General features: G+C 39.4%; 1 protein-coding gene across 2 annotated transcripts in view; it reads left to right on the forward strand.

Moving 5' to 3' along the window:
* Positions 1-24288, forward strand: part of ttyh2 (tweety family member 2) — a 75550-nt gene that overhangs the window by 50396 nt on the left and 866 nt on the right. The window contains exons 5-14 of one of the 2 annotated variants that reach the window (XM_026178243.1): positions 1765-1860; positions 13018-13090; positions 17427-17496; positions 17647-17702; positions 21094-21186; positions 21277-21369; positions 21755-21897; positions 22118-22303; positions 22397-22475; positions 23489-23515. In XM_026178243.1, the coding sequence (XP_026034028.1) occupies positions 1765-1860; positions 13018-13090; positions 17427-17496; positions 17647-17702; positions 21094-21186; positions 21277-21369; positions 21755-21897; positions 22118-22303; positions 22397-22475; positions 23489-23515 (916 nt within the window). The remainder of the gene's footprint in view (positions 1-1764; positions 1861-13017; positions 13091-17426; positions 17497-17646; positions 17703-21093; positions 21187-21276; positions 21370-21754; positions 21898-22117; positions 22304-22396; positions 22476-23488; positions 23516-24288) is intronic. The other variant, XM_026178244.1, reaches the window with a different exon arrangement.

The following is a 24288-nucleotide window of genomic DNA, read 5'->3' on the forward strand; positions in this document are numbered from 1 at the left end:
ACCATGCAGTTTTATTCTCTCTCTATTGATCTGTTTTTACCACATCAGGTTAAGATATTGACAACATCAGTACCTTTTTTCTTTATCTACATGGTTTCTAAGTGGAAAGAACTGCCCAGCAGAGTTTACCTGTTCTCTCTGTGCTTGTGTGGGTCCTCACCAGGGGCTGCAGCTTCCTCCCACGGTCCACAGACATGCCTCTTAGATTAATTAATGATTAACTGGTGATTCTAAATTGGCCGTAGGTATTAATCTGAGTGTGAATGAATGTCTGTCTCTGGGTGTTATCCCTGTGATGGACTGGCAACGTGCCCTTCACAAGGATAAGCGATTAAAAATGGAAGAGCGATTTTTCATTGTTATTCCTGTGTTTTGAAGTCAGATACATTGCAGACAGTTAAATATTTGTGTACATAAACACTTTCAAAAGCCAGATTTTTTTCTCATGAAATGACCTGACGCTTAGATGCAGGATCCAGTCACCTTTGACCTGTCTGTGAGGGTAAACAGGTAGAACTTGAGCAAAACATCAGGAAAGACTGACAAATCTCAGTGTGTATTTTGTTTCTTGAGGAAAAGAGGTCTTGCTTTTTATTATACATACATGCCGCCCGTTCAACCTCCTGCATGTATTCATGCTTTGCTCAGACTCTAATTAGATTAGGATAACATAGACAACAAGGTGGCAGCGTTACTGAAGTACCTCCCATGCTGATGCCCCAGCTTCTTGTACTGTCCCCTGCCGAGGGGGGGAAGATAAAACGAGGAAGGAGATGGCGGCGAGGGAGAGAAAAGGGGCTAAAAGGGAAAGAGAGAGAGGGGAGAGAGATTAAAGAGACTGACGAAGAGGGGGAGGAAAAGGAAAAAGATGGAGAAAAGATGTGAGATGGATTCTCTCAGAGGGGTAGAAACTCTGGCTGGTGAGAAGTAGAAAGAAATGATTAAATACACAATAAGAATATACAAAGTGATGTCAGAGTTATGTATGCAGGGTGGAAGATGAACAACGATGGAAATAGACAGGAAATTAAACTGAAACGATTCCCCACAGTTTGTATTTTTCATACCATGAAACATTCAGCCACATGGATTTGAATCCATTCATTATAAGCCATCTGGACAGGTTTACTATGTCCAGCCACAAACTGTTCGAATAACAGATGGTTACAGTGAGGTGGACAACTCTACCACGTTATACCCGCGAGCACGAACACACTTTCACACACGCCTCTAATGCACGTATCCGATGATGTGAAATGAGGTGCAATACTTTACCCTTTCTTTCTTTTCCTGCTTGTCTTTACGAGTCATTTTTTATTTCACTAGGTTCCAACATCGATCTAATTTTTCTGTATGTTTTGATTAATTATAATAAGAATGATTCTCTGCAGAATAAATGCTTGTAAACCCTGTTTTTTAACAGTTGCTAAACCACTAGCTAGCACAGAGGAGTGAGGTGCAATTTTAAACAATTATGTGGCAGATTTACCTCTCAGAATTCATATTTCTGTATGTGTAATTTAAAATAAATTGGTAGTGATGCCTGCTGTGAAAGAATGTTGTTGGTTGCTTTCAAGAGAAACCCATCTCCAGCTATTGACAACAAAGGTATTACTACGGGTAGAAATAAAGGCAAAACTACAAAAATAAAAGCTACATTTCAGAAACTGAATTTCTTTTTAACCTCCCATGTTCCATCACCTCCCATAAATAAAAGGCATTCACCAGCAGCAGTTTAATTTTGTGGTCTGTCTGTGTCTGCAGGTGGCTCACATACCTGCTGCTCCTCATCCTGGACCTGATCATCTGCCTGCTGGCCTGTCTGGGACTGGCCAAGCAGTCCCGCTGGCTGCTCACAACGTGAGTATATACCCTGTAACATTGGGCTATTTTACAGCAACAAGCTATCTTTTTGTTCACATGAAAAGTGGTAATCTGTTCCTTCCCCCCAATTCTTATATGTGATATTTTTCTTCTCTTTCCTTGCACAGCAGGAGGGAGAGACAGTGGGTGAAAAGCAAAGGCAGGATATATAAAAGAAAAAGTCAGTTGGGAGATTAGTAGGCTAAGCCTTAACTAACTGTGTGCTATTATGGAAATAAAATATATTCATTTTTCTTTTCTGAAAATATTCAATTTTTCTATTTTTTTTTTAAACAAAAAATAGAGATGAGTTGAGCGAATTAGTATGAGTTGGTGTAGATGAAGGAAGCTTGAGGCGTGGTAAATGTCTGTGAACAAAGCAGCAAAGCACTGAATTACATCCTTGCTCAAACACTCCTCTTCTAGCCATTTCCGTATTCCCTTTTCTTTTTAGCATTGCCAGCAGTGGGTTGAACTTGTTCAGCGTTACTGTCTCAGTGGCTCTGCTTTGCAAAGAGGTTTGGAAAGCAGGGGAGAGATGAGATGTTATCAGCAATACAACTTCCTGAAGATTATTTTCCCTCTTTAACACTTGACCTGTTCTAAATAGGCTGGGCATGAATTACATTAAACAACAGTAGGTACAATTTTATTGTATCTCCAGATTATATAGCATGTAATTTATACCTTTTTTGTTGTGGTTTTTAGTTGTATCACACTAATGCTACTCTTTAGGAGTGACAAACATCCAGAATGAAAGATAAATATGTGACAGCACATGCCAGCTATACTAAAACATAAGCAGTAAAAGAAAAAAAACACAGTAATACATTAACAGGTGTTGGTTCGTCTGCCTTTTAACAGGCGGCCAGAATGTGCAGCATGTTGGTGTTAATGAACCTAACAATCACTCTCCCACACACTGTAGTGCATGTTTTGCTGAAACGGAGCTTTCACAGAAAGAACATGAAATCTGTCCTGCCTTCATTCCTTCATGAGGCATCCTGTCTCTTGCAATCAGTCATTTCAGGGTGTGAGTTCTGCTAAACTTGCCCTACTAACCACAAATGCACTCGAAGACTAACCCTATACACACACACACACACACACACACACACACACACACGCACAAACACACACACACATAAGATGAGTCAGTGTGAAGAGTGTCTGCCTTCCCAAGAGATGCAGTCTTCCACTAGAGTGGAAGTGGTTGGGGGCAAATTACACTCTGGAGGCCTACCAACTCTTTCTGGTACATGCCGTCTGGCTGGGTGTTACTGTGACATACAGTAACAGCTTACACCTACACGTTAGAGATTTATAAAGCTCACTGTCAGAGAGATGTTTATTTATGGATCTTTTACAACTGCTTGTTTTTGTGAAGAGGCATTTGTTGCGGTCGAGTTTTTCAGCCGTGATTCTTTTTATACGCCTTTAACGTGGCAAGGACATTTTGGTTTGGTGAATAAAAACTGTCATCTCAAACCCGGATACACAGAAACTATTATGCATATTCGGTCTGAAAGTGCTGTAAAGTATAAAAAGCTTCAAGTGCATGTGTATTCCTAAAGTAAAGGACAGAGGAAATTTAATTTCCCTGGATGGCGGAGATCATTAGGACTGTGATGAGCAAGGATTCGCAGCGCAAGTTGCGTTAAAAGTAATAAACGGTTTTTCAGGGGAGGCCTGAATTTCTTAAGTAACCTTGAATATCCAGATTACGAACTCAAGAACACTTAACAAGCCCGAAGCAAATAAAGAGCAGGCTTTAGTTCAGGCAGCCGAGTCTGCTTCAACGCTCACATGACTCACTGTAGAACATTTCCAGCTCACCCTTTTAATCATGGAGCTGTAATTAAGCCTCATTATTGTGCTTGTATACTTCTGATTTGCATTTAGAGAAATGTAAAGCAATATCTGAATTGCACTTTCACGGGCACAACAAAGAAGTGCTTTTAATTAACATATCTGACAGATGTTCAATGGCAAGATATTTCATTCATCTTACATAACATGGCATGAGTAATATCTCTTAAAGTCTTGGAAAGACACTAAAAATGACAGAATAATACTATGAGCTGGGAAAAAATACAGCGCTTTTTGCCATATAATGCCTGTTAGTATAATTGAGCGTTCGATTATGTTGTCCTAAAAAACATATCAGTCAACCATCTCTTACTAAATAGTTATATAAATTTAGAATATGTGCAGCATTAATGTTTGGCTTTTATCTTCTTAGCTAATTGCTCATCAAGCATAAAACATCAAGCTCATCTCAGCAGGAAGTGGGAAGTGACAATACTAATTTTCCCCTCAAGGGAAATCTAGATTCAGAGCCCACGGTTAGGTGCTGTGGTGGGCGTGGGGCTTCTGAAATGCTGACAGCAGTAGTCTAAACAAGCGTTGGTATGTCTCTCAGGTTAGTGTGTTTGCACTGCGTTGAATTGATGGTCTAACTACACCTCTGTGATCAAAAGCTTGCATTGTAAGTCTGTCACTGGGGGGGGTGCCATGTAAGTGCAGCAGCAAGCTTGAGTTGGGTATCCTGAAGGGTCCCTCACTTCACTTCATATTTGGAAAAAATAAACAAGGAAGTGAAAAATAAATGAGCCAGGGAGAGATAATGTTCCTGCTGTAGTGGAAAACCTTTAGCATATGTTGGCAGTTTACCCATTAGTGCTGGGGTAAACATTGAAGGAGGTAATTGCACAGATAAACCTGTTCAACTACTCGTTAATGCAAATATCTAATCAGCTAGTCATATGGCAGCAACTCAGTGCATTTAGGCATATAGATATGGCCAAGACAAACTGCTGATGTTCAAACTGAGCATCAGAATGGGGGAAAAAGGTGACCTAAGCGACTTTGAGGTTGTTGGTGCCAGACTGGCTAGTCTGACAATTCCAGAAACTGCTGATGTACTGGGATTTTCCCAACAAATCCCAGTAGATCATCTCTGAGATTTCCAGAAAGTGGTTTGAAAACAAGTCAATGTCCAGTGAACAGCAAAAATGTCTTGTTGATGCCAGAAGTCAGGTTGCCATTTTTGTCAGTTAAGAACAAGAAACTGAAGCTGTAGTTCTCACAGCTCACCAAAATTGGACAATAGAAGACTGGAAAGGTCTGGTCAGGCTCAGGCTGCTGATGGTGGTGTAATCATATGTGGATATTTTCTTGAGATACTTTGGGCCATTTAATACCAGCTGAACACTGCTTAATGTTCAGCTAGTATTAAATGGGCAACAGTGCACTCACTGTTGAACGTGACAGTGAGTGCACTATACTCACATGGCCGCCACAGTCACTAGATCTCAGGCCATGTCCACACTAATGTGTTTTCGTTTGAAAACGCATCTTTTTGTCTCCGTTTTGGCCTTCCGTCCACACTGAGACGGTCAAGGAAAACGCTCTCCAAAGCGGATACGCGTGGCAGTGTGTACGGCAAACCCGGAGCCTTTTCGAAAACGATGACACATGCATCATGTGATGCAGTCATGTGACCAATTAAGCTAAGATAGCGGAGGGCATTATACAGCAGTTCTTTTGTTTGCGCTCAATTTTGACAGCCCTATTAGACATTAATATCAGTTTGTACATGACCAGATAGCTTTTCTTCAAATTCTTTAACTCAATCGCTTTTGCAACTTCGTACTTTTGTGTTACTCGCAGCGACAACTACACCTCATTGTTAGTCCACTTAAAAAACTCGGTGCTTTTCCTCGACATTTTGCTGCGACGTTTCAAAGAGCCAGAAAGTAACTAAACGGCAGACAGAATTGACGCAGGTCGAAACGTCTTGCGTTTCACGCATGCGCAATACTGGAACTTAGGCGTTTTCTGCCGTTTCAATGTGGATGCACAACTCTGTGAAAACGACTGAAAATGATAGTGTGGACACGGAGTGTTTTCTGATGAAAACGCCGTTTTCTAATTTATCCAGGCTAATGTGGACGTAGCCTCAATCAACGCAATGTTTCTGACATGTTGTTGAATCTATGCCAGGAAGAATTAAAGCAGTTCTAAAAGAAAAAGTGGGTCCAACCAAGTACAAGCAAGGTGGACCAAATGAAGTCCTCAAGAAAGACGCATCATTTTCGGTTCAAACTACCCTGTCCAAACTAGCCCCTTGTGTCAAAGGTGTCCCATAAGGAAGTGTGCCGGAGCCTTTGTGTTTTTCCAAAGATAATATAGAGTTTATTAAGATAAATTTCTTAAAAGTTTAAGGCACTTGCCCGAAGGAAGGAAGACAGGGATACATTTAGTTACTTTTTGTAGAAACAATTTATATTCACATAATAATTATACTATACTAAGTATAATCATCATAATTATACTTTACCTTAATTGTACACACTGACTAAGTAAATCCATATTACCACAACTGTCTTCATAATTAAGACATTTTAGACAATAAGGTCAATCTCCTAAATTTGCTCGGAGGAAATAAACACAATTTAATGAGTTGCAGTCCAAGTTAGTCTGTGATGGTTTGTAAGATGGCAATCACAAGGTGGAAGCCAAAATTAGAAACTGAGAGAAATATGTGATTACTATGTCAAGCTAATTAGCACTGGCAGTGAGGTCTCAGTACCCATGCATATCTGCTCTGAGGTCACATCTCTATCATTTTGCTCAGTTTTAATTAGAACATTTAATGGGGGCTTGTGTAAGGATGACAAAGCTTTCACTTTCTATACATTTATACAGGGAGTGCAGAATTATTAGGCAAATGAGTATTTTGTCCACATCATCCTCTTCATGCATGTTGTCTTACTCCATGCTGTATAGGCTCGAAAGCCTACTACCAATTAAGCATATTATAGGTGATGTGCATCTCTGTAATGAGAAGGGGTGTGGTCTAATGACATCAACACCCTATATCAGGTGTGCATAATTATTAGGCAACGTCCTTTCCTTTGGCAAAATGGGTCAAAAGAAGGACTTGACAGGCTCAGAAAAGTCAAAAATAGTGAGATATCTTGCAGAGGGATGCAGCAGTCTCAAAATTGCAAAGCTTCTGAAGCGTGATCATCGAACAATCAAGCGTTTCATTCAAAATAGTCAACAGGGTCGCAAGAAGCGTGTGGAAAAACCAAGGCGCAAAATAACTGCCCATGAACTGAGAAAAGTCAAGCGTGCAGCTGCCACGATGCCACTTGCCACCAGTTTGGCCATATTTCAGAGCTGCAACATCACTGGAGTGCCCAAAAGCACAAGGTGTGCAATATACTCAGAGACATGGCCAAGGTAAGAAAGGCTGAAAGACGACCACCACTGAACAAGACACACAAGCTGAAACGTCAAGACTGGGCCAAGAAATATCTCAAGACTGGTTTTTCTAAGGTTTTATGGACTGATGAAATGAGAGTGAGTCTCGATGGGCCAGATGGATGGGCCCGTGGCTGGATTGGTAAAGGGCAGAGAGCTCCAGTCCGACTCAGACCCCAGCAAGGTGGAGGTGGAGTACTGGTTTGGGCTGGTATCATCAAAGATGAGCTTGTGGGGCCTTTTCGGGTTGAGGATGGAGTCAAGCTCAACTCCCAGTCCTACTGCCAGTTTCTGGAAGACACCTTCTTCAAGCAGTGGTACAGGAAGAAGTCTGCATCCTTCAAGAAAAACATGATTTTCATGCAGGACAATGCTCCATCACACGCGTCCAAGTACTCCACAGCGTGGCTGGCAAGAAAGGGTATAAAAGAAGAAAAACTAATGACATGGCCTCCTTGTTCACATGATCTGAACCCCATTGAGAACCTGTGGTCCATCATCAAATGTGAGATTTACAAGGAGGGAAAACAGTACACCTCTCTGAACAGTGTCTGGGAGGCTGTGGTTGCTGCTGCACGCAATGTTGATGGTGAACAGATCAAAACACTGACAGAATCCATGGATGGCAGGCTTTTGAGTGTCCTTGCAAAGAAAGGTGGCTATATTGGTCGCTGATTTGTTTTTGTTTTGTTTTTGAATGTCAGAAATGTATATTTGTGAATGTGGAGATGTTATATTGGTGTCACTGGTAAAAATAAATAATTGAAATGAGTATATATTTGTTTTTTGTTAAGTTGCCTAATAATTATGGACAGTAATAGTCACCTGCACACACAGATATCCCCCTAAAATAACTAAAACTAAAAACAAACTAAAAACTACTTCCAAAAACATTCAGCTTTGATATTAATGAGTTTTTTGGGTTCATTGAGAACATGGTTGTTGTTCAATAATAAAATTATTCCTCAAAAATACAACTTGCCTAATAATTCTGCACTCCCTGTATAGACTAGCTATAACAGAAGTTTACAGCAAAATATTTTTTAGTAGAGAAGAAAATCCCCTTCCCACTCTGATTTAATTCAGTCACTTGACCTCATCCTTGAATGCATTTACTAGCATCATCTGACCTGCTCATTGAACTCTGTAACTTTTGCACTTGACTCAACTTTAAACCCTATTTTCCTTGTATCCCATTGATTCCCATTCGTCTCACAGAGCACAAAACTGAATAATTTATTTTAATTTCACTTTAGTTTTAGGAATAAAGCTCTAGTTTGCAACAACAGTCATCACAGGGCACTTTACAAAGAAGAGTAATTACCTTTTCTCTATGTAGTGTTGAGAAGACATCAAACAATAAACACTCATCAACTGATGGGCTCAGTTACCGTAGATCAGAAACATGTAGCTACAGAGCCAAAACGAGGAAAGACTGGAAAAACAAAGACAGAGAAATGCACGGTGAATGAAAGAGAAAACTCCTTTCAACACAGAGCAGTTTGCAGTTCATGTGCCCCGCTTCCCATTTACATTGGGTCTCAGTATGAAAAATTCTACATACCACTACACACGCTTAAGTCATCTGAACATTTTTCACAGGACTCTATCCAGTGCTGTGAAAAACCAACTGGAACCCATGATTTTTTTCCACAATTTCTTTTGCTGTATAACTTTGTCATAAACCAACATCATCATCGCATTCTTGTGGAGCAATGTGGCCCACTCTTCTTTACAAATTTGCTTCAGTTCACTGATTTGCAGGTATTCATCTGTGCACTGGTCTCTTTAGATCCCACCACAATATTTCAATCAGGTTGACTTTGGCATACAGAGAGGTTGACTTGATGTCTCCAGACTACCCAGGTTCTGTGACTGTGAAACGAGCCTAATTAGCATAGCATAGCATCTTTATTTATAATGCACTTTACATCCGACAATGTTAGCCAAAGTGCTACAAATATAAAACAAAGAGAAAACAGTTTACATATAGAATATCTTAAAATTAAAAATAATATAATTAATAAGAAACATATTAAGAAACATCAACAAGTCCTGCTGTGCTGAAAGCCAAGGTGAATAGATATGTTTTAAGACGTGATTTAAAAACAGATAAGGAAGGCGCCTGTCTAACATGTAAAGGCAACTCATTCCACAATTTTGGTGCTGCCACAGTAAATGCCCGATCCCCTCTGAGTTTACGATTAGTCCTGGGCACGCTTAGGAGGAACTGGTCTGTCAACCTGAGGGACCGGGAAGGTATGCATGGATGAAGAAGCTCAGAGAGGTACAGAGTGGCAGCATTGGACAAACATTTAAAAACCAAATAAAAGTAGCTTAAAATGGATCCTAAAATGCACGGGCAGCCAATGAAGTGAATATAAAACTGGGGTGATATGCTTGCATCTACGAGTGCCAGTCAAAAGACATGCTGCAGCATTCTGAACTAGCTGCAGTTGAAAAACAGAAGATTGACTCACCCCATAATAAAGAGAATTACAGTAATCCAGCCGAACGGCTACAAAGGCATGGATTACTGTTTCAAATTGCTAATTATCATCCTTCTACCACCGCGCTTGACAGTTAATATGAGGTGTTTATACTGACATGCTGTGTTTTTTGGTTTCGTTTTTTTTTGCCAAACATGGTCCCATATGTCTAAAGAATGTTGTTCCAGAGATCTTGTGGTTTGTTCAGATGCAACTTTGCAAAATTAAGCTGTACTGCCTTTTTCTTTTTTGTTACAGATGTTTGCTTTTCTCCCGTTAACTCTTCCAAACAAGCCATGCTTGTTTAGTATTTTTCTAACTCTACTGTCATGAACTTTAACATTAACCAGCTAACTGTGGCCTGTAGAGTTTGAGATGTAGCTTAACTGTTTTTATATTTTTTTGTGCAGTTTCTCTGAGCATTGCAAAGTCTGGCTTTAGGGTGAATTTGCTGGGAAGATTGGCAACTGACTTGTTTTCCAGTTGTGAATAATCTTTCTCACTGTAGTATGATAGGCTTCCCTGTGGACAGCAACGGTTGCTTCTCTCAGGCTATTCCTTTCGCCTTTCTTCTTTGGCATTGTGATAACACAGACCTGAATGTTCCAGACCAGCAAATTGACCCAAGACAAAAAAAAAAAGAAGAAAGAGCTATTCACTCATTGGAAATAACGGTTGGAGCATTTGACCATTGCTGTACAAGCTGCCAACTTTTCTTACATTTACAACTTGTCAAACCTTTGTCCACATATCCAAAGCTAAATTCTTTTACACCGAAGAAAATAAAATATACGCCAAGACACAGCTGCAGTGTGTAGGTTATCATTCAACTTATGGTTGTCTTAAGAGCTTGAGAAAACAAGTGAACTGAAGAAGCATCTTAGGTGAACAATGAAAACATAAAGAAGTCCAGTTTTCTTCATTGTTCAAACTCTTATGACCCTAAATTAACATCCATCCAATTCAGTACCCATCCCAGCAGCCATGGGGTGAGAGCCGGTGTACACTCTGGACAGGCTGCCGGTCTATTGCAGGGCTAACAAGCCTAAATTAGCCTAAATTGCCAAAATCATTTTCTATGTTAATGTATGTATAATAGTTAATCCACCAGTATGCACAAGCTCTTTATCAAAACAGCATTTTTAATGCTAAAATATAATTATAGTTGTTATGAAAGAATTTTCTAATTTGTTGTTATAACTATAGATATAGATATCAATATAGATATAGATAGCTAACGGTAGCGTTTCCATCTATGCTGACAATGTATTCCTGTTACTGTCAAACAAATTATTGGTGCATCACCAAGATGGTGGCTAGTGAAAATGAAAAGTGTACAGAATTTTACACTCAGGGTTTTGTCTGTTTTAAGCATACCACCAAGTTACTTGGAGTGTACCGGGTGTAGCTGTTCTTTTTAGTGTGGCTACTCTAGGCAAACAAAAGAGGAAATATGTGATTTGAGATGCAGCATTAGTATTTCATGGGAAAAATACAGGAAGAGCACAGTCTTCTAAGGCCAGTGTCCTAGCTATCAATTTTAGAGAAAGTGAGAATTTGCACCAAAATACAAAAGGTTCATTCTTTTCTGCTGCTATATCTCTGCAGCAGGTTTGATGAAATTTGGCCATGTAGCTTTTGTGTAATTTTGCTGACAGAAAGAGAGACAATTGGCACAGCAAATGTAACCCTGTGAGGCTCTTGTCTGCGAGGAGGAATTACAAAAGTGTCAGAAAAGGAATCAGAATTTTCTTCTTATCCCTTTATAGTTGTTGTAGTTACCACCAAGAACCAGATGTGATACTGGTGTAAAGTGTTCTATACAGTACCCCTTATATAGCCATATGCAGATATAATCACATATTAATGCAAGTTATCGCAGTGAACGAGTAAGACGGTGAAGAACGTTTGCATTAGTTCTGCTTGTCGAGTCTAAAATAAGATAAGGAATCTGTGAAGCCTCACTCTCTTTCCTATCTCGCAAATTGTCTGGGCCTAGTGAGAGGTCTGTATCAGACAGAAGGAAGGAGACAGACTTTAAGTATGAGGATCTGATTTGAAGGCAGAGGGCGTTGAAAATACACTGTAGAGAGGGCAAAGGGAATATATAGAGAAGTAGAGATAAAGAGAAAAGGACAGAAGTAGCGGATTGTAAGTTCAATATTGGGAGCTCAGTATCAATTCAGTGCATTGAGAAATGGATTAGCCTGGGATCTGTGGGGTGCTGAAAGATGAACAGGCTGGCGATGAGCCTGGACATGCATAGAAAAAAAATCCGATTTAAACTGTGGTGACATGAATCAGGAGCTTATTGGATTTTCTGGAAATTCTTTTCACTTAACCAGAGCTGATCTATGATTGTCTTTAATAGGTATTGATCTCCTATTTTAGTACATCAACACTTTCCTGCATGCCAAAATGGACAGCCAGGGCCTGCAATCTCTCAGCCTCTGTGTAAATCATTTGATATCATCATCTTATCATCTAATAAGTTGACATCATCAGGGTATGGATTCACTGTAAAACAAACACATGGGTGCAGGAACATCCATCCACTGAGTTCGCTATAATCAGATGTCGGCAAACAGAGCGGATGAGCACTGTTGAAGATTAGCTGTTCTTCTGCAGCTGTATGTTGAAGCAGCAGAATCAACTCCATGGAAGTAAACATGACTGCTGTGACTTTTTCTGGTGATGACAGCCCAGTGACATCAGCATTTCTTCCTCTTGGGTCGCGAGCCATTTCTTATGAGTAGCAGAAGCTGTTATGACACGGACTCTACAATAGCTCTTTTTGTTTCTCCATTTTGATTGTTATTTTGTTATATACAGTAGTTATAAGACATGCTTAAAACATGCAACTATTCCAAAGGGGTCGCTTTATTACTAGTTTGGAAAAGCAGTTGCTTGCAAAGATAATGACTCAACTCTACTTTGAAGCGTCTCTTAGCATTCATGGCATTCATCTTTGTGATTTTTCTATCAGTGCAAAGACACAGATTAAATGGAGTGATTAGACTTAATATTAGTGGCTCAAAAACACAGCTTCAAAAGAATGTTGATGTAGGAACCATATCAAATTGAAGGTGCTGATATACCACTGATATAATAAGTGCAGATTCGTATGACAAACCCAGAGTACTTCTTGGTTTTCTAGCAGTGTGATTACAATAGTGTTTACCTGTAATCACTGCAAGTAATTGGAATGAACCTAATGCAAACCGGGTCAAGTATTTAAATCACTGACTCATTCACTTGGATAAATACCAAGCTTTAATGAGCCATTGTGTCCTGGTTCACTGAGCCTTCAGTTAATCTTAGTTTAATTTAGCAAATAAACAGATCACTGCACTGAGTTTCAACCTGACCCTGTTGTTTCTTTGTATTTCTGCAGGATGATGGTGTTTGGAGTGCTGACGCTAGTCCTGAGCTGGACTTCACTGGGAGCTGACCTGGCAACCGCTGTGGTAAGCTCCCTCGCTTTCTTACCCCTGAGTGACTGACTTACTTTGATATAAAATACCCTAAACTGGTCACCTCTCTTATGATACTTGATAGTTTGCAGAAACTATCTATCTATTTAAGGTATTAGCTGCTAATTAGTGGTTCTAAGCTTAAAAGCCAAGTATTTAAGCTTTATCAAGATGTTAAGGTTACAAAAATATTTATGAAATCAGTCTAAGTGACAGAGATCCCTCACAGATGCACAGAGTCATCTAAACAGGTTCTAAAACTGCCCAATCTCAAATTCTTCTGATCACAGCTATCCGTCTACCACGTCATGAGCTTTTGATCTCTGCTGTCAAAACACACGGCACTAAAAATAGACTGACAAAAGAACAAAATTGCAAACCCACACCTTCTCAGCAGCATTATACAGAGCTCAATAACCCGATTCCAATTCAAGGATTATGACAACACGAATCCAATTGCCGTATTCACACTGAGTAGGTGATTAATTTCAGTGTTTTTCCTCTCTCATCGTCCCAAGGCTTAAAAAAGCCGCGCAAGTGTTTGATCGATGTGGAGGTGAGAACTCACCGTGAAAATAGAGAGAAACATGAGACACGATGAATATCAGGTGGCTGAGCACTGGTGTTTGACTAAGCTGCCTCGGGCGTCTGTGCTATTTTTCTCAGTTTTGTTGCTGGATGTTGCTTTTTTTTTTTTTACTCAGGGCAGCAGAGGATTGTTTACACGTTTGAATTAAATTTGGAGATAATGAGCGTCAAGTAATCAGGAGTAAGTAACAGCGAGAAGTTTGATCTGTTGCACAGTGGTGTCTGGGTTTATCTTCCTTTTTATCTGCATGTTCAAGTCTTCTTTGCGAGGCTTCACTCGGTGTGGTCTTCATTTCCTGACACAATGACACTAATGGTTTCCTTTTATAGCAATGCTACGGCACACATGTATGACTAAAACACCAAAACCCCCATCTGCATCCACCGGTCAAGACATTGCAAATGCAGACAAATACAGAATTTCTCAGTAGATGATTCATCCTGTCCATTTAGTCTCCTGCACCATGACACATGCTGCGTTCAGGTCCATCTATGGTGTGTAAGGCTTATCTCAACGGAAAGACAGTACTTTCCCTTTAAGGAACTTGAAAGCATCCAGTAAATTACATGGTAATCTAACTAAAAGGTCTTCTTGTTCTACATCTCCCCTTGATAAATGAATAATATAACTTTTCATAAATTGCTTCAGAAGAGTCACGGGTACATCTTGTCCTCTCAGACGTAATGATTTTGTGTGTGTTACAAAATCATTACGTCTCACTTTTATGTAACGTGTCTGCTGGGTGTCACTGAGGCTGAGGCTGAATGAGTGATTTGTACACCCTTAAAAAATAAAGAACCTGTCTTTAGCGGTACAACAGCTTGTTCTTATTCTTATTCTTGTGGGCCGAACCTTGTAGAGCCCAGTCTTGAAACTCTGGTGACAATTTTGTACTTTATTAAAACAGCACATACACAGATCTGTTAAAAGAGTGTAAGAGTAGCTCTATTAGAAAACCATCAATATATTTTATTATTCATTCATACACTTGGAAATGATTTTGGTCAGGTTTGAACCCCGAAACATTTTGCTAGTAGATAACAGCACTAACTACTGAACCACTGTGCTGACAGTACACTGTATACAAGACAGATACAAAGTGAAACTTTTCTCTGGGGGGTGGGGGTCCAGAGTTAAAAAGATTTATACATAAATTCAATAAAAAAAATTGGCATTTTATGTGAATTAACAAAAACTCAGTGAGCTACAGTAACGTTTTCTGTAATTTTAGACATTAATTTGTCATAATTTAGGGGCCATGCTGACAGATTTCTTTAAACTTTCTAGAACAGCATTACTGATCAGGTTTTTCTGATATTTAAATATCTCAGGGTTTAAATGTGTAGTTAAACTTCTTTAGATTGACAGACAGTGGAGGTCCACTCATTTATTCCACTTAACATCAAACTGTAAAATGAGTTTGACATGAAATTAGTAGGACTGATAATATTTCTTTATGTTTCTGTAATGGTTAATTAACTGCTATACGCAAGATCTTTAAAAATGATATTTTTAATACCAGTATATAATTATAGTTAACCCTGAATTTTCTGATGTACTGTTTTGCAAAAAAATGTTTAAAAATCAGAAAACATGTTTTTTTGATTAGAATGCCAAATTAGTTATTTACTTGCAGTCCTTGACAGAAAAATTACTTTTAGCTGTTTAATTTTATGCTCAATTCATTACAGAGTTTTTTTCTGAGAAGTCCATGTGCTCAAATTTGGGTGTAAATATGTGAAATCAGTTTGCTATTAATTAATACCAAAATAAATAACAAAATAACTAACAATGAAAAATATTATTTTGACAAATTTCTGAAATGTTTTCCTTTTTTTATGACAGGTAGTCTAATAAATTCATTAAGGATCCAGTGTATAACCCTAGATGATACATTTGTGTAGATAGTCGGGATAGAAATTGGCTTTTACTGTACCTCTGTTTCTGAGAATTTATAGATAAAGTCCACCTGGGCCTTTTCTTTGCCTGGGAGTAAACATCATAAAGGCTTCGTAAAAGCACTTACATGAAGAATCTGCACTGGCTCCTCAGACATCATTTATATGTGTAAATAGGAGCTTGTGCTTATGTCGATGCAGGTGTTACTTCTTAAAGGAGATGTTTATGTGAAAGGCCCAGATTTCATGTGTGTGTGTTCCTTTATATAAATGTGAGGGTTATATGCAAACTGCTTGCATAAATGTTAGGCAGACAGTTGGTGCTTGTGAGTCAGTGTGGACTTCACAGTTTTCAGTTTCTAATAACAGACTTGTAGACATCATCGTATGAAGGCATTTCATCTTTAATAAATGTTGATTCATTCTTTATGCTTTAATCAGGTGTCTTCTTTAAACAAATTCTTTTAGAATTTATATCAAATAGAGAAAAGCGGCAAAAGCAGTTAGAATGTGTTTATTTGTTTGCATTTTTTGATCTTTTCAGCCCTAATTCCAAAAAACAAAATTTAACATAGAGAAAGATGTGAAAGTACTCATTAATTGAAAGATCTCTTTTGAATTTACTATTCGATTGAATTTATGCAAAAACCTCATTTATAATAAAATCACTGACAGCATTTTCAGGCACTACAGACTGAACACAGGACAGGCCAACATTCCTGTTTAGATGTAATTGTTCTACACAATTTTTCAGCTCAGCGAGCCAGCTAGCACCTATGGAGAATTTGTGCGTATGTGCAGGAACGCCACACACATGGTGACCTCTTTAACCTCCACGTACCACTGCCATCTGAAAATGTCTGAAAATCTTCGACCTCCTCCACCCCGACTGAGATCTGAACTTGTGAAAATCGATTTGCCACTGCAGTCGCGCAGCTGTGTCCCACTTTAAATAAGAATGCATTTCATTGCCCTGCTCTAATGACGCGAAAACACCCACCACAACCACAGGAACTAACAACTGTTTAGTACATAGAATCTGGATTTATCTGAGTTTCTGATCAGCTTCATGTGTGACTGCATTTACAGGTGTGACTGACAGACCTGCAAGATAATCTTCACATCCTGTCTGTGTGCAGACTGCACTTAAATTAATGGCTGAATCCTTAGTAAATAAATGCATAATGAATACACCCCATTGGCAGAACTCCTAATTACCAACAGTGGGTAGTCAGAACTTTGCATTTTCTGAGATTCACTGTCGTCCCTTCAGGAATTCTAACAGACTTGCTCCTGAATTGCAGAGCTCGTCTCTAACAAACTAGCTCAGGTTTGCTGGGAAACACAGTTTGCTTTATCTCTTCTGTGTGGGGCTCATTAGCGTACCCCCCAGAGAAGGTTAAGCTACACGCAGTGTTTGTCCTGAGCCCCGGGGACATTTAGCATTCAGACGGCACAGTTCAGCGGAGACTGCCACTTGTCTTTTGTTATTTTTGCCAAGGCAGGTTTCTTGTTAGCACTTTGCATTGAATTGAAAAGCATTCCTGTTAAGATGTGTTAAAGGGGTACAAAAACAGCCGTATTCCCTCTACTGTGTCAAAAGGCGCTAAAAATGATAGCAATCACTATTCATGTTTCTGGAAAAATGTTTTAGTACAAAATATGTATAAATAATTGTCAAGCTGATTACTTTCATTTGACACACCACATCATTCCTTCTTTGAAATGTGAGTCATGAATTTTTTTGTGAGTCATGAAATGTGAACCATTCAATCTTTTTTTCTGATATGTCCTTGTTTTCCACTCTCTTTCCACTCCTCTCACATCTCCTGTTTTATTTTAGGGCACGAGTGATTTCTGCATTTCCCCTGACAAATACATCATGAGTAAAACAAAGGATGTCATCAGTGCTGGTAAGTGTGGTGTGAATAATAATGATCGTTTAATGGATTCATTATGTGACATTAAATTTGTGGCCATGGCGATAATTGATATTTAGCAAGGCGAGGACAATGATGATGAAAAAACATTTTCTGCCTGCTTTTGTGTTTGTGTTTTCTCAGATATTGTTCATTACTATCTGTACTGCAACCAGACTCTCTCCAACCCCTTCCAACAGGTAGGAAACGGGATGTGTTGCAGAGCTCCTCGCAAAAATTGCAGGTCATAAAATGTCCACACATCTAAGCCAAAAGAGTTTTGATTAACACAAAGAAATGTTCTGTAGACATTTGAAATTAAATCTTTATCCATAAATGAGGATTTATGATGTGCAGGTAAAACTGGACACTTGCTGGGTATTTTACAGATACAATTTAACGTTGTTAAATGTTGTTATTTTGGTGGCTATGCACTTGCCATCAACATTATTAGGTACACATGTTCAGCTGCTAGTTAACAGAAATGTAAGAGTCACAGGGTGACAACTCACTGCTTTTAGGCATGAAGACATGCTCAAAATGGGCTGGTGAAATTCAAACCAAGCATCAGAATGGGACAAAAAAGGCGATTTAAGTGACTTTGAACTGTGTTGTGGTTGGTTGTTGGTGCCAGATGGGCTGCTCTGATTGTTTCAAAGACTGCCGATCTTCTGGGATTTCCCCAGACAGTCATCTCAGGGGTTTGCAGAGAATGGCCCAAAAAGGAAAAAATATCATGTGAGCAGCAGCTCTCTGGGTGAAAATGGCTTGTTGATGCCAGAGGTCAGAGTAGAATGGCCAGACTGTTTCAAGCTTATAGGACAGGAACATAGCAGTAGGTATGCAGAAGAGCGTCTCTGAGTGTACAACATATTGAAGCAGATGGGCTACAGCAGCAGAAGACCACACAGGCTGTCTCTCTTGTCAGCTGATAACAAAAGTACAGTTCACACAGGTTCACCAAAACTGGAGTATAGAAGATTATAATTTTGCTTAGTCTGATGAGTCTCTATTTTTGCTGTGACATTTGAATGGCGAGAACAGAATTTGACAAAAGCGACATGAAAGCATCTGTCCTGCCTTATATCATTACATAAGTTCCTACTGGTGGTGTAGCAGTGTGGATACTGTTTCCAGCAAGATAACACATCGTGTCGCAGAGCTCAAAAAATCTCAAACTGAGATTGAACATCACCAGACACCATACCTCAATCCAGTAGAGCACCTTGGTGGAACAGGAGATTTGCATCATGGATGTGCACTCAACAAATGTGCAGCAACTGTGTGACGCTATCATGTTAGTATGGAGCAAAACCTCTGAGCAGTTTCCTGCACCTTACTGAATGTGTGCCATGAAGAATTAAAGAAGTTCGAAGACTAGTAAGGTGTACCTAATAAAGTGTCCCATGAGTGTATGTTTATTTTGAATTTAACAAATCTGTTCAAACTACCCACTGCATCAACATTCAAATAGACGCTTTGTCCTGATTTTTTTTTTTAACTTTTTTAAAGGTATTAATGAGGAAATATCAAACAGATTCATGATTAAGCCTAATATTAGTTTAATTATGGCAGGATTAATATTATATTCTTTTTTATAATCAGCCCTTAAAAGACTCCAAATTTCTCCTCAAAACTCCATCTTAGAAGTTTAAAGAAGAAACTGTTACTTATTCTTTTTTTTATTTATTAAAAAGAAACTTATCTGAATTTTTTTTTTTTATCTCAGAAATGTGAATTGTGTAAACAGCATTTAAAAGACCATTTAAATACGAGCAAGGTCATTCCTGACTCATTTAAACAGACTTAAGACAGCTGTTGTTGTGGCGATACTAATCGATATTAATAGCTACAAAAAACAAATGTCGCTCCGTTTTAACAGCAAAATGCCTTCATGTCTTTTGAACTGTAATTTGCGATGCTCAGTCTTTGCTCATTTCTTTGCCCCTCAGGCTTCATCTTTGTCAGGCTTTCCCTTCGTCCAGCCCTGTCTGTCTGAGTTACATCCTAACTTCTAGCAGAGGAGTTATAAAACCACCAAGGATCAAAGACTGTCGCCATTATTTTTCTCTCTTTCTGTTCTTGCTTCCTTGATGCATGACAAAGCATACCTTAGTGTTACAAAACTGCCGAGACAAAGGCTATGAAATTGCACGTTAGATGAAACAACCTGGAGAATCTCTTCTCCTCCCACTCTTCTGAGGATCTGTGGAGTTACTCTTCAGGGAAGCAGTTTGTGGGTCACTTCACTGACTTCCCAGCTGACATCAGTCAGCAGTTAAGTCAATTTCTGTAAGTTCTGGTTCACCAGACCTCAGATCTTATTATCTGGCTCTTGTAGACATGCCCCGAGGAGCACACCACAAGAGCACAGCGGCAGAGGGCAGACAAGCGTCACCTTGCCTGGTAAACAAAGTCAGCGCTCTTTTCACTGTCACACAGATAGCCAACAGGTGCAAAGTTCACAAGCAAGCTGGCAGATACAGGAATTCACACTGATTGGCAAGCAAACAAGCTTCTCCCCCCTGTTTATCTTACTCTCTTAGGTGTTTGTCTCTCCGCAGTGCCCTGCGGGTCTACCTTCCTGCCCCAGCGTAACACTGCCTTTGGCATCACTCCTGTGCCAACTCTTTATCTATTTTTATCATCTCTTCTCTTTTTTTTTTACTGTCCTCCTCCATGCACTGTCTTTGTCCTATTTTTTCACTTTATTTGGCTTAGAACAAACTCACTCAAGCTAAAGTTGGGGGAAAAAAATCAATTGAAGCCAGTCGACTGTGTAGCAGAGAGCTACTGGGCCATGGACGATCGTGTAGATCGAGAAAAAATGTCAGATCAGAGGAAAGCAATTACATTTATGTATAGTTGAGGTAATTGACCACATCTTGTTTCAATTTAACACTGTGCCCCAGGCGTGGGGGTTTCCAGGCTCGTCTTGTTAGGCTGGATGACTGTGAAGATACAGATTTACTTTGAAGATATGGCAGATTAATTGATATATGATCATACTTGAATGTTAATTTTAAAAAAAAGGCAGGAACGATTGTGTTTCAGGTAGAACAGACTATCCCATTACTCTGGGCTGAATTTGGATGCTTATTTTGCCCCCTGCTGGTGGGAACATAGATCTGTTGTTGAGATGGGATATTGTGTCTCAAGTAACCAAAATCAAAGCATGTTAAAATGAAGTGAAGAATCTGACGTTTTGACATATAAAAATTTTATTTGTATTTATATTATCATAAGAAAAAGTTGGGTTTTTAATAAAGTTGTAAAATCTGAAATCGCTGTATAAAACAGGGGGAAACACAAACTGTGATAACACCCAATACCTCCAATGAAAATTAGATTTAGCTTAGGCCAGTCTTTTTGACCATTAACCTGGATTTTCCATTTCAATAAATCCAAACCAGATCAGTGACATAAAATCAAAGCCAATTATTATGGCATTAATGTTTTTACCTATAGTTTTTGAGGCTTTTTTTAAATTACTGTACATATTACAGTACCTCTATTACTCAGCCCAAGGCTTGCTGCATTCATATGTGTTATTTGCTTGCTGTTCATTTGCTTCTGTACTTTTGTTTGCAGCCTCTGGCCATCTTCCAGAGGTCTCTGACCACCATGCAGATCCAGATCCAGGGTCTGTTGCAGTTTGCTGTACCACTGTTTCCTACGGCTGAGGTATGGCACACAGAAACACTTTTATGCTGTAGTTTGAGAAAAAAAATAAGGGCTGAAGTGTTTTTCAATGATACGCTGACCTCTCCACAGAAAGATCTCCTGGGTATACAACATTTGCTCAACTCCTCGGAGGCCAGTCTGCACCAGCTGACCGCCCTGCTGGACTGCAGGGGGCTCAACAAGGTTTGTTCACTGCATCCTAATTGGCATTAGAGAAGCACAACTAGGTCAACTTGAGAGTAAGTGGCATTCAGGATTTCAGAGTAAAACTGAAAGTGGAACTGAGAGCAGAGAAGATAAAAGTAATTTTAAAAACCTCTTTTGTTGTTTGCAAGTTTGTTTGCACAGTGCGGTTCATGACTGCAATGCGGTTTACGTGAATGATGTTGAAGTCCCACCGAATGTGCAAGACATAAATGAAGAAAATGATGACGCACACCGGTGCACTAAGTGCTTTTTCATCTTTGGCTCATTTTGTTCCGCTGTGTAGTCAAACATGGCAGCGAGAGTACAGATAATGAGCAAACAGTTTGGCCACATATCTGTGTTCTGCATTTGACCTCTTTAGGACTACCTGGATGCAATGGTGGGGGTGTGCTATGATGGAGTGGAGGGTGTACTGTACCTCTGCCTGTTCTCCATTCTGGCAGCCTGTGCCTTCACTGTCATGCTGTGTGCCATTCCCAGGGCATGGAGACAAATTGCCTGCAGGTCAGTACATTTTCAGGCTTGTCTGCCTGCTTGAGCGCCCTCATTTTCTCATTCTGCACCATTCTCTATGTACATCCCGGTGTACCGTCTAAGCCAGCACATACCAAAGAATACTGTAATTTGAAGTTTTGTTTCCATCAGGCGTCATTCACACCGTACCCAAGAAATGCAATATCGTAAACCTTTCCTCTGATGCTCCTTTCCTAATTTTTCACTGAAGGGAACAAGATTACGATGACATGGATGAGGAGGACCCGTTCAACCCACGGGCAAGGAGATTAGGGTCTCAGAACCCTGACCACACCAACATGCACAGCTTCTGCAGCTACAGCAGCAGCATGGGCAGCCAGACCAGCCTGCACCCGCCCGCCCCGGCTGTCTCCAATGCCCCAATGTCTGAGTACATGTGAGTCAAAAAAAAAACAACTTGGGGGGGGGCGGAAAGTGACATCAGAAATTTGAGCCATATCCGAGTCACTTGTCTCATTTTTTTCTGCAGGAACCACACAGCTCTTTTCGGGGGAAATCCACGGTATGAGAATGTGCCTCTGATAGGACGAGGCTCTCCACCCCCATCGGTGCGTTGGGTCCCAGAGGCCAAGTCCTTCCTATGATGTCATTTCTTTCTCAGTTAAACTCAGGAAGTGGTTTTCTTAGAAATAACAGCTTATTATTTCTTTCATTTTTTTTAACTTGGTGACTCAGCTAACCTCCTTTGTTACATTTTACATTCACGTCACTTACATTTTAGTTCCGATTAAATCCACTCTTTTTAAAGGTTCTTTATAGTATTTAACCAGATACTCATGTGTTTTACACTGTGGCTTTTATTTTCTGCTGTGAACAACATACAGGAGGCTGGCTTACAGTGCCAAAGCAAGGAGAGGAGAAGTAATTTAGTTAATATTTAATATGAACAGAACATCATTTAGCCTCTCTCAGGCCTCTCTCTCGGGATAAGGTGACACAGGCCGTAACCCATAAACTCTTTCACTGTCAACACACAAGTTTTTCTTCCTCACTGAATTAACTCAGCACCCTGCTGGGCCTCTAGTCTCCTGTTATATCACAGAGATAAAAATAGAAACATTTTAAATGAAGTTTTCATTCAGCACACGCTCCTAATAGCATGCTGTACACCATTTTACAGATCTCTAATCTGGATTTTGCTTACAGTTATAGGAAAGAAATAAGTTTTTATCCTTTTTCCTGCTCAGATGTTTTATTAAAGATTGCTTATATGTTTAGAATCTAAATTGAACCAAATTTATACATGTGTTACTGCAGTTTTAATGTATGTAATTCTTTTTAAGTTAGCCATCATTATCATTAACCTTCAACCTTTAATTCCAGCTAAAGTACCAACTAAACATGTGATATGCTCTGTCTTTTGACTCTTTAATACAACCAAATAATATGCATGTTAATTTCTTCCTCATGGCTATAACTGTACAGAATCATGCAGTCATCTTCGGCTAACAGCTTCTTTTATATATTTTTTGTTTGTTTGTTTGTTTGTTTGTTTGTCATGTGTATGTTTGTTTGTATCTTTCATTTCTATATTCCCTCTTTTTTTAATCAACTTTTGGAGATATACTCTCAGCAGTATAGAAATCGAGTAAGTCTTTTCTTCTCTCTCTGTCAGGAATAAAGTCCCTCACTTGTCCCTCTGTTCCATCTCCTATCATTTCTCCTTCACCTCACATTATCTCGTCTCCTGTGCAGTTCTCCTGTTTAGCATGACTTTTAATCTGCAACCTATTGTCCCCGTCGCAGATAGGTTCAGTTAGCAAGGGTATTTCAGCCCCTGGTGTTCACAGGGTGGTACGGTAGTTGCGTCTCTGGGTACTTTCACAGTCAGCTCCTATGTGCATGCAGTCTTTCTCCGGTCATTTCGTTTTACACCTAGCACTGACACAAAAGTGTTAGCAGTAGGGATTCTGTGCACTGCAATAAAATGGATTTTACCTGGAAAGTGTTTCATACTTTATGCTATGTGTGTATTTAATGAATAAAGGATTGGCCTTTTAAAACAAACTATAGGTGATATCTAAAATATTTTACCCTGCCATGGTCTGTTATGATTTAAATGAATACTCCACTGAAACTTTGTCTTAGAAACTAATATTCAACCACTGTAGGAATGAAATCTGGCATTTAAAAGTTTGCATACTCTCCAACACAGAATTTTTGTTGATATACTAGCCAGTAGTCTTTATATACGCATACGTTCGCCAGCCATACGCTCACCTATTCCACTGCTAACACAAATACCTAGTCATCCAATCACATGGCAGCAACCCAAGATATTTAGGCATGTAAAAATAGTCAAGATGACCTGCTGAAGTTCAAACTGAGCATCCATCAGAATGGGGAAGAAAGGTGATTTAA

This window comes from Astatotilapia calliptera, chromosome 8 (genome assembly GCF_900246225.1).
Source record: "Astatotilapia calliptera chromosome 8, fAstCal1.2, whole genome shotgun sequence".
NCBI classification, from domain to species: Eukaryota; Metazoa; Chordata; class Actinopteri; order Cichliformes; family Cichlidae; genus Astatotilapia; species Astatotilapia calliptera.